We start from the raw sequence: 14,104 nt of genomic DNA on the forward strand, positions 1-14,104 counted from the left end.
TGGTTGGGATAGAGAGATAAATGAAATAGCCGTGTATGAGATTACACGTCAAACAAAGCGATTTAAGTACATTTTTAACAAGCTCAGATATGCATGTGATGTTTCCTTGGTTTGGGAGTTTTTGGCATTGTGAAATAGCCTCATCATGAATAGAAGGCGTCTTGTGCAGTAAAAGTCCAAAATTGCCACAGGGTGAAGACTTCACCAACTGTAATGTGCTTTTAATTGAAAAGAACTCAAGGCCCTAAGACTTCTCCATGAGTGTTTTAATATTTAGTTATTTTGTGACTCCTAGAGGAGGGCGAAAACAGCAAAACCAGAGAGGGATGGTTCTGCCCCCCTTTACCCACAGCCATTCAGCATTTAAGGAAGTGTGTATCTCTTGAGTAAATATTAATAATCACTGAGATTTGTATTAGTTAGGGCAGGTTAACTGCTACAAAAAGAGACCCCAAATTCCATAGTGGTTCTCCAACTTGGGCATGCATCAGAATCCTGGAGGGCCGGGGCCAGCCCTGTGGCGGAGTAGTTAAGTTTGTGCACTCAGCTTCGGTGGCCCAGGGTTTCGCAGGTTTGGATCTAGGCCATGTTGAGGCAGTGTCCCAAATGCCACAACTAGAAGGACCCACAACTAAAACATACAACTAAGTTCTGGGGGGATTTGGGGCAAAAAAGCAGAAAATAAATAAATAAATAAATAAAAAGAAGATTGGCAACAGTTGTTAGCTCAGGTACCAATCTTGAAAAAAAAAAAAAGAGATCCTAGAGGGCTTGTTAAAACACAGGTTGCTGCACCCCACCCCAGAGTTTCTGATTCAGTAAGTCCAGGTTGGGCCTGAGAATGTGCATTTCTAACAGGTTCCCCAGTGGTGCTGAGGCTGCTCATCAGGGGACTACTTTTTTTTTTTTAATTTGTCACTTTATTTTTTTTCCTGCTTTTTCTCCCCAAATCCCCCCAGTACATAGTTGTGTATTTTAGTTGTGGGTCCCTCTAGTTGTGGCATGTGGGACGCGGCCTCAGCATGGCCTGACGAGTGGTGCCATGTCAGCGCCCAGGATCCAAACCAGTGAAACCCTGGGCCACCGAAGCCGAGCACGCGAACTTAACTATTCAGCCACAGGGCCGGCCCATGGGGACTACATTTTGAGAACCGCTGGCTGAAAGAAGAAATTTCTGTCTTTGTTTCTTAACAATCCAGGGTGGAGGATGCTGGGTCAGCAGTGGTCTGCTCCACTGAGTCATTCAGGAACCTAAGCTGGCAACAGCTCCTCCATCTTTAATATGTGCTCTCCCAATGTCACTCTTGACACTGCCATTGCAGCTCCCAAAAAAGGGAAAAGATGGTGATGGAGGCCACACTTCATTGCTCACAATTCATTGGAAAGAATTTAGTCACATGCCTACTCCTAAGAGCAAGGGAGGCTAGTGAATGTAGCCTCTGCCTGGGCAGCCAGTTTTCAGCTATAGCTCTATGAATGGTGAAGGGGATACCCAGCTATATAGTGGCTCTTAAGCAACACTTCACCAGTGAGCCAAGGACCACTCATCACGTCATGCTTTGGCTCAAAATCTCTAATGAATCCTCACTACCTACAACATTAAAAACAAACTCTTTAGCTTCCATGCCTGCCTTTCTTCAGGATGGCTCTCATCTGCTTTCTTTCCTCCAGAGCCTATGCAAAGTCAAGCTGGATTAATCTCTGTTAACTAAACTACTCTCTCCCTGTACACCGTCGCCCTCCAGCTCTGCCTACCAGAATTTTCTTCCAAGGCCCATCCGTTTCACATTCCTCCTCCGTCAGAAGCATTCCCGATCACACCAACTGGACGTCATCTCTCGCCCTCTGGAATTTCCACAGCATTTTTTTGTATGAGTGTAGTCACTCATATTTTACTCTGACTGTAGATAATGACATATTTGCCTTTTCCTTCATTCTTGATTGTAAACTGAGGGCAGAGGCAACGTCCAGCTCTACTTCCTTGCAGTACATAGCACATCACTGATATTCAGGAAATACTGGTGAGTTGATAAAAAATTTAAATGTTTCAAGGAACATCTCTCCAATGGCTCCAAAATATCTAGAGATTGTGACAAAATATGTATCAGATTTTCCAGCAGCCACTAGTCATAAACCACATCTATGATTACACTTATTCCTTTGGCGAAATTTCTTTGTGTTTTTTTTTTAAACTCGTTACTAACAACTGCAGACCATGAGCACAACAGGTCTAACTTATTTTTCATTTTGCTGCTCATTTACAGATCTCAGAAAATTTTCACTGTGACCTGAACTCTGACCAGTTCAAGGGATTTCTGCGTGCTCACACGCCTTCTGTTGCCACGTCCAGTCAAGCGAGATCTGCGGTGTTCTCGGTCACCTACCCGTCCTCAGACATCTACCTGGTAGTCAAGGTAGTTGAACACGACCTCATTTGCACATTCTGGTGTTCCTGTTGTTGCATTATTCCCCGCGCATGTTGGGGGTGAAAGAGATGTCAGAACGCGTCAACGCATCCTCCATGATGTTCACTTCATTTCCTTCTTGACTTACTCCTTTTCCTTTACAAGCAAATTGTGTCAGATACTAGAATGAGTATGGGGTTTGGAGTCATAAAGTCCTAGGTTTGAATCCTGGCTTTGCAACTTGGTGGTTCTATGACTTTGGGCAGTTACCTAACTTTTCTGAGACTTAGTTTCCTCATCCGTATAGTGGGGATAATAACACCGCCCTCAGTGGGCAGTTGTGATTACAGAATAAAGCCTGGCACGTGATAGGTGCCCTTCCTCCTAACCAAGGAAAGTGCCCTCAGCTGTCCAGCTCCGGGAGGCTGCTGTGGAGAAAATCTCGGATAGGGTTTCCTAATGATGTTCGTGTTTTCCCAGAGACCTGTAGTTAAATGTCCCAGAGTCCAGGCTCTGACAGTCTGAGGTGTGGGCTCTAGTCTCCAAGTTTCGCTCTCCCTTTTCATCACCATCTCACAGACTGAGTAGGTCTAGTGAGAGTCAAAATCTGAGGGGCAATTATAAGTAGAAGGACCTTTCATTCTTACAATCTTCACTGTTGTAAGAAAACCAGACTTTCTCTATACACCAAAATGGCTGGTTAGAAGTTAACAACAAACATTGAGTGTTTTACCTACCTGAAGCCAAATAATCAGTCTCGTTGACTCTTTACCCAAAACTGAAAAAAAAAAAAAAATACAGGTGTTTTGATTTCATGTACACCCGGCATTCCAGGCTTGGAACCTTTTCTAGTCACCACAGTGTTCTAGGTCCATAATCTCATTGATTCCTGCATGATCCCATGGGAGCAGCATATAGATTCCAAAAACCTCAGGCGACTTGGAGGTCACTTAACAAGTGGCAGATGTCTTTCCATTCCAGCTTCCTTTACACCATTTTACAAAGATTCGGAAAGGTCACTATAGCTTGAAGGGAACTTATTTAAGTTTATGGAAAATATAGTTAAAATTCTATTGCTAAAAGACGCATCTATTGTTGTCAAACAATGGGTGTCCTTTTCATTGCGATATTTCTTAGACATATAGAAAAGTCAGCTTAAGGCCCATCTAGCAGCCCTGTGGTTAAACTTAAAATTGGCTGTCAGCCTGGAAAACCAAAGAAGCCAAAACTAGTTCTATACATCCAAATGTTTCTTCAAACTCCACTTCTCAGTGGATGACTTTGTTTTGGCTAACCCATAGTAGTCTGCTAGATATCAGCAGCTACTTGTGGGTTACTGTTTCTTACTAAATATATTCCAGAATTTTCAGATGTGTAAATGGATTCATTTGGCATTAATAAACATTCTCTAAATTGTCTGGATAGAGTTAGAAATTTAAATCTACTCAGTAAGACAGTCCCTAGTCTGCTTCTGATTTATTTTTCTTTGATGCCATCGTTGTCACTTCTTTCCCTCTAAATATATAGTAAATGGTGTTACAATATTTAGCATGTTCAGGCAGATGCCATTCGATCAAGAGGGGCTTCTTTCTTTCTTAGTTTTATTCTCAAACTGAACACCAGGCTCTTAACTGTATTTTAGGTGGAGTTAGCTAGTTTAGGTACGGCATGTAATATTTGCTTTAAGGTCTAATTTCAGGCTTAAAGGTTTTGTTTCTCAATTGAGGGAGGGAGAGTAAGGATGAGAGTGAATCTGATTTAAAACTTTAAAAATAGACGTGCCAGGCATTGAACCAGCCCCTCCCCAATAGGGCAGAGAGTAGCCTCTTTATCTTAAAAAAATTCCCAGGTAATTCTGATATGCTCCTTTCCCTGCCTGCCATGGCTATGAGGACTCACACTTCCTTTTACTCATAAACCGTGAAGGACCATACAGTGGGCTCTCAGAGTAGCCTGCGGCTCCTTCTCATGAAATACCTGCAGTTTCTCTTATCCAACTTGCTGAAGGAAGTAGTATCTGCTGGTCTGGTCGAATCTGGCCTCTCCTGCTTCCAGGTTCTGGAGAGCCCTCTCCTGTGGGTTCCACACTATACGCTACCAGTGCATTAAGCCATAGCATTCCCATTCCTCGCTTTAGGGTCCTAATTAAAAGGTTCTTTATCTCTATTCAAAGTTCATTTTAAAGACCATGTTTTTGTCTATTGACTTCGTGGAAAAATTAGCTTCCTTCCAATTGCTCTATACGCTTCTGACTATGAGCATCAGGAGAAAAGGACCAGGTTTTTCATGTTCACCACCTTATCTCCCCAGCAGACACCACATGGAAGGCACTCAACAGATGTTTTTTGAATGAATGAATGGTTTTTGAATGAATAAGTGAAGGATTGCTGAATAACAGGAATACCATTCAGTCTCTAGCGCAAGTGTTATGCGTCTGTGTTCCCAACCCGGGATATCTCTCAGGGGGCTCAGCTTTGTCTTCATGCTGTGACAATCGGAAGGGTTTTAAACTTCCTTTGTGAGAAGAGGGACTTCCTGCTTGTAGTCTCCTTGAGACAGATGTCCATTGAGCAACCCCACGCCACTTCCTTTGAAACTCCGGTAAACACCCTCCATCACTACGGTATTTCTGATTTAAATTCTTTGCACCTGATAGAGCCTATTAAGACTGTGTGCCTATTGCAATATGTTGACCCAAATTTATTCTTCAAGGATCACCCCGACTAATGACACAGGCTAATGGGACTTAATCTACTTGTTTTTGTCTTCAACATCTAAGTTAAATTAAATTTTCTTTGAGCAGAGGGTTAGGAAATTTCCAATTTCTGCTTCTCTTTCTCTTAAACATGGTGCCCAGATTTATGGCCAGCCAGATCCTTTACCTGAAGGAAAATGGAAGAAGATGCTTGACAGTAATAGCATTCATTCATATGACCAGCCAGTTAGCAAAGTAAAAAGCTGCCCTAGCTAACTGCTTTCAAGTTCCTTCCCAAGTCTGTTAAGTCAAGAGAAGCAGCCCTAATAGGAAATACAGGGGAGACAATTATAGATAATTTATTCTGTTCATTTATTCATTTTGTGGAAGGTTTTAGTCCCCAACCTGACTTTTACAGTGGCCATATCTCTTTTTTACATTGTAAGCAATAATAAAGAAAATGAGCTTTTCACTTCCTACATATGTCTCATGGGTTTTGTTTTATAAAATAACTTTTATTGCATTTTTTATTGTAGGCATAATACATGTTTATTGTTTAAAAATAGAACACACACATAAGCAATAGGAATAAAATAAAAATAGTACGTAATCCCCCCATACAAAGATAACTACTGTTAACATTTGCTGTGTATCTACTATCATCCTTTTAATATGCCTTTTTTAAAAAAATAAAACTGTATAGTACTCTTCAGACTAATTCTTTTAATCAAAAAGCATATATCCTGGGCATCTTCCAATGTCATCAAATGTTTCATAAAACATCATTTTGATGGTTGCATAGATTCCATTATATGGATGTGATTTTTGTGCTTTCTTTTAATGTTACTTTTGTTGGTAGATTGAAAAAGTCCTTCAGCAGGGAGAGATTGGAGACTGCGCAGAACCCTACATGGTTATCAAAGAAAGTGATGGTGGAAAGGTATGATATTTTGAGTATTGCTAAATGATGACACCTTAGAATAAGCAGGTATTTTTTCAGAAGTGTTCCACAAAATAGTTCATGAGGTTTAATCCATAATATGTCCCCCTATGAGACACTAATAAATTGTATTTTAGAAAAAGAAGAGAAACTGGTCATTGATGATAACTTTTTAAAGAAATAAAGGATTGAACTCAACAAATGATGATGGACACACCAATGTCTAATTACAAAACTTGGCTAGGACAAACCCATATTCCCCTTGTCTTGGTTCTGAGGCTCTGACCCAGCTGGTTGGGAGGGCCACAGAGAACCCACGAAATTGAATAGCACCAGAGCTCTCCTGGCCTTCCTCAACAGCATGGGCCACTGTCCTTTCTGGTATGGATATTTGGATATTCGCTGAGATGACTGTATGTCATAAATTCATCAATACAACATAGGTATTAAGCCTATGAAAAGGACGCCTTTTCTCAGCCCACATGCAAAGGTTTCCAATATGATTTTTAAAACATGGCCTTTCTGGAATAAGACTTGCCTAATCAGCATCATACTACGAGACTCATAAGTTTCAAATAAGATTTATTGAACTTGAGACTTTGGGTGTTTTTCAAATCTACCTTTTATTCTGAACTTAGAAAGAACACCTTGGGAGTGTTAACAGGCTAATAAGGAAGCTGTTAGGAAGCTTTATAGATCTTTCTGGAGTCTTCCAAGGCAAGTTTTGAAAAACAGGCTCTCTTGGGAGCTTGGTAGATGATATGCAAAACTTTTCATCCTAAGATTCTCTCATGTCAATCCAAGTCTTGTAGCTAGCCCTAAAAGAGGCGTTTGTTGGTTAGCTGATATAATGAGCCTTGAACCTTTTTTCTCAGGTGAAGGTGTATTTAATAATTGAATGTAGCCTTTCTTCAAACTTCTCCTTTTCTAATGTGTATGTCCTGATCAGCTAGACCTCTGGCCCAAGTTGTGTCGTTTTTCTGCCTAGTCCCTCTTTTTAGTCAGTAGGTGGGGATTTTGAGATGGCTGTCGTATCTATGGCAGAGGCAGTTGGCTTGGTGCTGGTGCCATATTGTTTGTTTCTGCTTGTGTCTTTCCATTCTCCTCTAGAGTAAAGAGAAGATTGAAAAACTAAAGCTTCAAGCTGAATCTTTCTGCCAACGCTTGGGGAAATACCGGATGCCCTTTGCCTGGGCTCCCATAAGCTTAACAAGCTTCTTCAATGTCTCTACCCTGGAGAGGGAGGTAACCGATGTGGACTCCATGGTTGGTAAGATTTTCAACTGCAGTGGGAAGGGGAGGGCTCCCCAGAGTTCCAACTCTGAGGTCAACTGCTTATTAGTGGGGCTGGAGGTCCAGTAAGGTGTTGGGGGTGGGAAGGAAGAGGGAGATAAATAGGATGAAACACGATTATGACTGGATTCCAAATGCTTGACTGTACGGTAATCCCCAAAACAGTTATGAATGTTTGTGGAGCTTAAATATACTCTTACAGTAAATTTTTAGTTGGGATTTTATGGACAGTTTGACGCTTTAAAAAATTAATTTTCAATAGCCACCTCCTCTTAAAAGTAAAATTCTTGAAAATAACAAGAAAATATAATAACCATCTATAGTGTGTTAAACGAAAGCACCGTGGTTGGCTCCTGACCACAGTTGGCTCCTCAGCATAAGAAAAGCCAGTGTCACGAGGGCTTCAAAAAGCAAAACTCAGGTTCCCCAGCAAAATTTCCAGTCCCTTAAAGTTTATTTTGCCAAGTGCTATGAAAAAGTAGATGCCAAAAGAATATCTAGTTACTGTTCCAATTTATTCAGCATATTTCTCTTTTTCGTCACCTCACCCTTGATCTGAATCATTAATTTTCTAAACAGTCTGGGTATGGAACTGTTCAGGAGAGTTACTGAGGTTTCACGTTGACCCACCCCCACCTGTGGCAGAGTTTCTATTTTCCTAAATGTCTTTGGATCCAGCAAATATTTGTCTACAGTCACATTTTCTCGTGACATTTCTCGTGCATTCCTTAGCTCTGCCACTTCTGAAATGTTGCCTTTTAGCAGAGGAGTGGACGAAAGGGTATTTTGTTATTGCCGCTGCTATTCTTGAGTTACTGTTGCATAATTACCAGTCAGAACTCCTAGGTTATTTCTGATTTACCTCACTTTAGTGCATCCTGACCTTCACACCACAGTGTTTTTTTTTTTTTTAAATGCCAACTGTTATGTAGACTCGGGTAGCCTTATTTGAAAGAGTTATGCATAGAGCTTAGAGGACATCATAAAGGCATAGGGTTTGCTGGGGCCTCCAAAATCTTTGTGTCAAAGATAATTAACCTGACTACAGAGGCTGACTCTTAAGAAGCAACCAGAAAATGCAGTGTATTATACTGAGGCAGAATGGCAAGTTTAGGTAGGCAATGGTAATGAGAAGTTCCAATTCAGCATCATAGCAAGAATTAAGGATAAAAGAATATTCAGAGTTGCCAATATTACAGTTCTAAACAATTTGACCATTCACAACAGAACCCCTGAGTTTTGCAGTGTAAAAGCAAACAAGATCCCCACCTAAATCTCCAAAAAGGGTAAGAAACAATCAAGCAGAGCGTCAGGGTCCCAGTCCGGATTTGAGTGTGACTCAGGTTTCCCTTTAGGCAAGTCAGCCAAGGCAGAAGCTCAGTTCTGCAGCGTGGTCCATATAGAAAGAGCAGGAGAAAGCTCAGATTCAGAATATACTCCGGCTGACCCCTAGTGTATTTGGGTCCCAATCCCAAATGCCTTCAGGGTCATTTGAGTGCTTGCCTCTCCATTGTTCTACATGGAACGCAGATGTAAAAATAAAACAAAAGCAAACACTGTTGACTAAATAGAGCTTATCTGCAGACCCTGTTCTGGCTGCACTTCTGGACTCCTGCTGGGTGGCATCTGGCCCACCCTGACCTCTATGTGGGAGGGGACTACTGCTGTTCATGGCCTGTCCACTCCAGTCAGAGAAGGATTAGGGGCTCCAACAGGGGGACTAAGACAGATAGGACCAGCGGAGGGAAATTTTCATTTAAAACAAGGATGGCCATGTTCAATGTTCTTGCTCAGTGACTTTAAATACACATATGGTAAAGTTAATAACTGCTGCGTATTCAAACAGAAAGGCATACATCAGAATGACAGTTGTTTTCCTTAAAGGGAGAAGCACTGTGGGTGAGCGGAGAACTTTGTCTCAGTCTAGAAGGCTTTCTGAAAGAGCCCTCTCCTTGGAGGAAAATGGGGTTGGCTCCAACTTGAAGACCACCCCCATAACCGTTAGCAGCTTTTTCAAACAGGTATCTCTCCACACTGCAGGGTGTCTGGATTCGTCCCCATGATGGCATAGGTGTTGGAGCCCAAAGGGGGCATTGATGTAGTGATTAAGAGAACAAGTTAATTAACCTCACCAAGCCTCAATTTCATTATCTGCAAAACAGGGATGGTGGTGCTTGCTGTTGGGAGGGTGAGATGACATGAGGCATATGCAGCTCTTCTCAGAGTGCCTGCGATACAGCAAGTGCTAAATGAGTGTTAGCTTTCTCAATTGAGAGAAGGATCTGTTCCCATTAATACAAACTACCCTATTTGAACTATCACAGTCAATTCACTTATTAGGCTATGGAAACAGTCTGGCTGAAACACTGTTTCCCCCTTGATCTCAGGGTTTCCTGGCCTGGCTGTTGTCCTTCTCGCCTCTCTTCCATGGGCAGGCTTTCCCGGGCTGCCCACTTGCTCATAGAGGGCAACCATTGCAGATGGCGCTCTTTGTTAGCTCAGTGAACATTGAGGCCTTAAAAAACAGACTTTCCTAGAGTAATCAAATTCATGGGACAGAAAGTACAATGACAGAGAGTGAGGTGATGGTTGCCAGGGGCTGGAGGAAGTGGGGAATGGGGCGTTGTTATTTAATGGGTGCAGAGTTTCGGTTTTGTAAGATGAAAGAGTTCTGGAGATCGGTTGCACAACAATGTAAAGTACTTAACACTGTTGAACTGTGCACTAAGGAATAGTTAAGACGGTAAAGTTTATATTATGGGTGTTTTACTACCAAAAAAACCAACCAAACAAACTTGACTTAGACTTGGTTTGATTCTGTTTTAGAAAATTTTCCATAGCTCACATAGTCTTCGTGGGGCATTTCAAGGGGTTATGTTAACAAACCAAAACGCAGAAGGGATGCTGAGGGTCTGTGCACCACGCCACATAATAGAAGTAGCATGGGACAGGAAGGATTTCTGTTTGGGATGCCCCCCTTCTGATTGTATTACCTTCAGGGGTAAAGTGCTTGACTTAACGAAGTCTGAGTTTTCTCATCTGTGCTTGGGAATAAAACATACTTATCTACCTATCCCCTTACCAGGCTGTTGCAAGGATGAGAGCTCTCGCCCACGTATTCCTTGGCAGAGCGCCTGTCCCATGACAGCACATGGAGGGTGGTATTTATGCTTAGCCTTCTTAGTGAAGACAAATGTGAAGAAAATGAGGATAGGAAAAAGAGAGAAAGAGGCTTTCTCCATCTTCAAATCTTTGAAGAAGGAAGTAAACTTATTCTGTATTATTCCAGGGAGTCAAATAAGCATCCAGTGGGTTTAAATTATAGGAGAAGAAGCTCTTGGCCTAGACCTCTAGCGGTCAAACAGGCTTCCTTAGCATGCAGTGGATGCCCCATCCCCAGAAGGATTGATGAGTGGCTGAGTGACAGTGAGTCAGGAGTGGTAGAGAAGGAATATTTGACAAGAGGTTGAACTAAATGATTCCAGAGTTACCTAAAATCCTAATTTCTATGAAAGGCATGCTAGAATAAAACTTAAAAGATAAAAATCTTCCAAGAAATTGTTGGTCCCCACCCCAGGGGTCAATGGTGCTTCTACACTAACCCTGACTGTTTTCTCGGCAGGAGGGAGATCGCCTTAGTGATGAAGATTTATTCAAGTTTTTAGCTGACTACAAAAGATCTTCATCCTTACAGAGAAGAGTCAAGTCAATTCCAGGTGTGAATGGCTTGTCTTTATCCTCTTAAGCTGTGCCAAAACCATGTATGATTAGACACTTTATCTAATGTTACACTTTATAAAACCAGGTTTATCAAGTGAAATGTGGGATTTTTATATCAGGAGTTGAGAGTTTGAATTGGTCTACTTTTTTTTGAAAATCTATTAATATTTTCTATTTCAATTAAAGGATTGATTCTGTAAGTAAACATCATGCGTTAGGTCTAGTTTCTCAAATAATCAGATAATTGTTTGAACAGAGAAGCCTCTTTTATCAAGTAAAATACAGAACTCTTAGTGTACAAAGAATAGTGACAGTGAGATGCTTTCGTAGAAGATAAAGGCACCTTATCCTTAGTTTTAACAGCCCCTGTCGTGCTTTCACGGCACCCTGGGGTAGCAGGGAACCCAGTTTGAAAACCACCAATAGTTACTTAACTATGTACTATTATAGCGTGGTAGTTCTAGAAGGGACTTTAAAGATCCTCTAATGTATTTCTACTCATTGTACAAGTTCTTGCTTTTCAATTTTGAGAAACTACATCTCAAAAGTTGACATGACTTGCTTTTTCTCCACCTATTGGAAATTAGCTGGGAATTCTAAAACTCTTACACTCCCACAACTTAGCCTTATTTTCATCAAAGAAATACAGTACAACAATCTTTCTTGATTCCCTTGTAACATGACAATATCTTTGCTAAAACAGTCCTATTTTCTCTCTTTAGGCTTGCTCAGACTGGAGATTTCTCCAGCTCCAGAGACAGTCAGCTGTTGTTTGACTCCTGAAATGCTACCAGTGAGACCCTTTCCTGAAAACCGGACACGTCCACACAAAGAGATTTTGGAATTTCCAATCCGGGAGGTATATGTCCCTCACACTGTGTACAGGTGAGAAACAAAGGCTCTTGGAAAACCATTGAACCCACATTTAGAGTTTCGTTTGGGTAATGCTTTCATCATCCTTCAACCTATCTTCCTACGTCTGTGGGAAAATGAAATACGATGTTTGCATACCTATAGATAATTGCTAGATTTCTTTCTACAATGGTTTACCTAATTTTCGTTAACAAGAAAGTATTACTTCAGTTATATTTGGAACTTAGGAATATGGTGGACGTATTCCTTCCAGAAATAAAAAAATCCTCCTAGGCATTACCTTAGTTTTCCTATGTCCAAGAAGGACGTATTAGGGAAAGAGCAATATAACCAAAAATGTTCTCAGTGTCTAAAAGACCTATTTTTAGTTCAAGGCCAGCTCTAGCCAATAGAATTTACAGAAATGATAGAAATGTTCTATATGTGTGCTGCCCAACACAATAGCCAATAGCCACATGTGGCTATTCAGTGTTTGAAATGTAGCTAGTACAATGGAGGAACTGAAGTTTTAATTTTATTTAACTTTAATTAATTTTAATTTAAATTCAAATAGTTAAAAGTGGCTGGTGGCTACCAAATTGGACAGCAAGGAGCTAGCCCGTGAAGGCCTAAAAGGTTAGGCTGCCCCAGTTTCTCGGAGGCCCTTCATGTGGGGGCTGGGAGGGAGCTGGTCACCATACATCTGCCAAAGGCATTGCTACTCACATACTTGTAGTTTTTATTTTGAAAAGATTTTTTTAAGTGAAGAGATGAATGCTATAACAAACACCTTTCTCCATCTAGAAGTTACATTTTGTTGTTTATTATATCTATATATATTTACACACACTCAATCACAATACGTACACAATTTTATACACACACACCTGTAATCATACTGATTAAGTTGAAGTCTCCTTTATCCTCAGTCTCCAGGCACAGACTTCTACCTTGCCTTGCAAACATCACTGTTGTCATGAACTTATGTGTGTCCTTCCTTCCATTTTCTCTGGTTTTACACATACACACGCACACACACTCATATGTATGGACGTATCTGAGAACACTTAATGCTATTATTTTTATATATTTAAAATGTACATAAATGGCTTCACATTCTTTGTGTTATCCAGCACTTTTCAACTAACAGTATGATTTTTTTCTTTTTTGAGTATGACGTGGATTCGTGCATTTTATTGATTCAATGTGTTACATTCAGTTACAGTCATTATCCTTTTTAATGACTCAGGTTTTCACAAATTTAACCAATGGGAATTTCTTAACAGTATATATTTTAGAAATATTAATATTGATTTATAGAGAGCTTTGTCATTCTTTTTAATTGCTGTATAATATTCCTTTGTGTGAAGAGGCCGTGTTTTATTTATTTCCTATTTTTCTATTGATAGACATTTGTTTTTTCCAATTTTGAGCTATTACAAACACTGTCCAGTGAGAATTTTTGTCTTGTCTCTCTGTGCACATGTGTGAAAGTTTTCCTAAAGAATATGCCTAAAAGTGAAATTACTGCGTCACACATAATACAGATTTTCAGATTTATTCATACTGCCACTTGTTTCCAAAATTGTACCGGTTTGCAATGCTTCCAGCAGGATAAGAGAGTTCTGATTCCCCCAGATCTTCACTCAGTGCTTTCCAGGATGATGTATGTGTATGTGGGACTGAAATGCAAAGAATTTCAGAACTCACCTAATCCTAGCACCGCCACCCCCACTTTTCCAGATGCACAACATTGAGACCCAGACAGGATAAGTGAGTGGTTCATTGAGGTCAAAAGTTACTGTAAGATAACAACAAAAAAACAAACAACCCGATCAAAAAATGGGCAGAGGACATGAACAGACATTTCTCAAAAGAAGATATGAATATGGCCAATAGACACATGAAAAGATGTTCATCATCGCTAATCATCAGGGAAATGCAAATCAAAACTACACTAAGATATCACCTTACACCCGTTAGATTGGCAAAAACATCCAAAACCAAGAGCAACAAATGTTGGAGAGGTTGTGGAGAAAAAGAACCCTCAAACACTGTTGGTGGGAATGCAAACTGGTACAGCCACTATGGAAAACAGTATGGAGATTTCTCAAAAAGTTAAAAATAGAAATACCCTATGACCCAGCCATCCCATTACTAGGCATCTATCCTAAGAACCTGAAATCAGAAATCCCAAGA

The 14,104-nt window shown here is 40.6% G+C and overlaps 1 protein-coding gene across 2 annotated transcripts in view; it reads left to right on the top strand.

Moving 5' to 3' along the window:
• The window catches only part of DOCK8 (dedicator of cytokinesis 8), a 206,102-nt gene that overhangs the window by 86,283 nt on the left and 105,715 nt on the right, over positions 1–14,104 (top strand). For both annotated transcript variants that reach the window (XM_046664172.1, XM_046664173.1), the window contains 6 exons: positions 2,265–2,414; positions 5,960–6,040; positions 7,151–7,310; positions 9,218–9,354; positions 10,956–11,049; positions 11,776–11,938. In XM_046664172.1, coding sequence (XP_046520128.1) covers positions 2,265–2,414; positions 5,960–6,040; positions 7,151–7,310; positions 9,218–9,354; positions 10,956–11,049; positions 11,776–11,938 — 785 coding nt within the window. The remainder of the gene's footprint in view (positions 1–2,264; positions 2,415–5,959; positions 6,041–7,150; positions 7,311–9,217; positions 9,355–10,955; positions 11,050–11,775; positions 11,939–14,104) is intronic.

This window comes from Equus quagga, chromosome 6 (assembly GCF_021613505.1).
Source record: "Equus quagga isolate Etosha38 chromosome 6, UCLA_HA_Equagga_1.0, whole genome shotgun sequence".
Classification (NCBI taxonomy): Eukaryota; Metazoa; Chordata; class Mammalia; order Perissodactyla; family Equidae; genus Equus; species Equus quagga.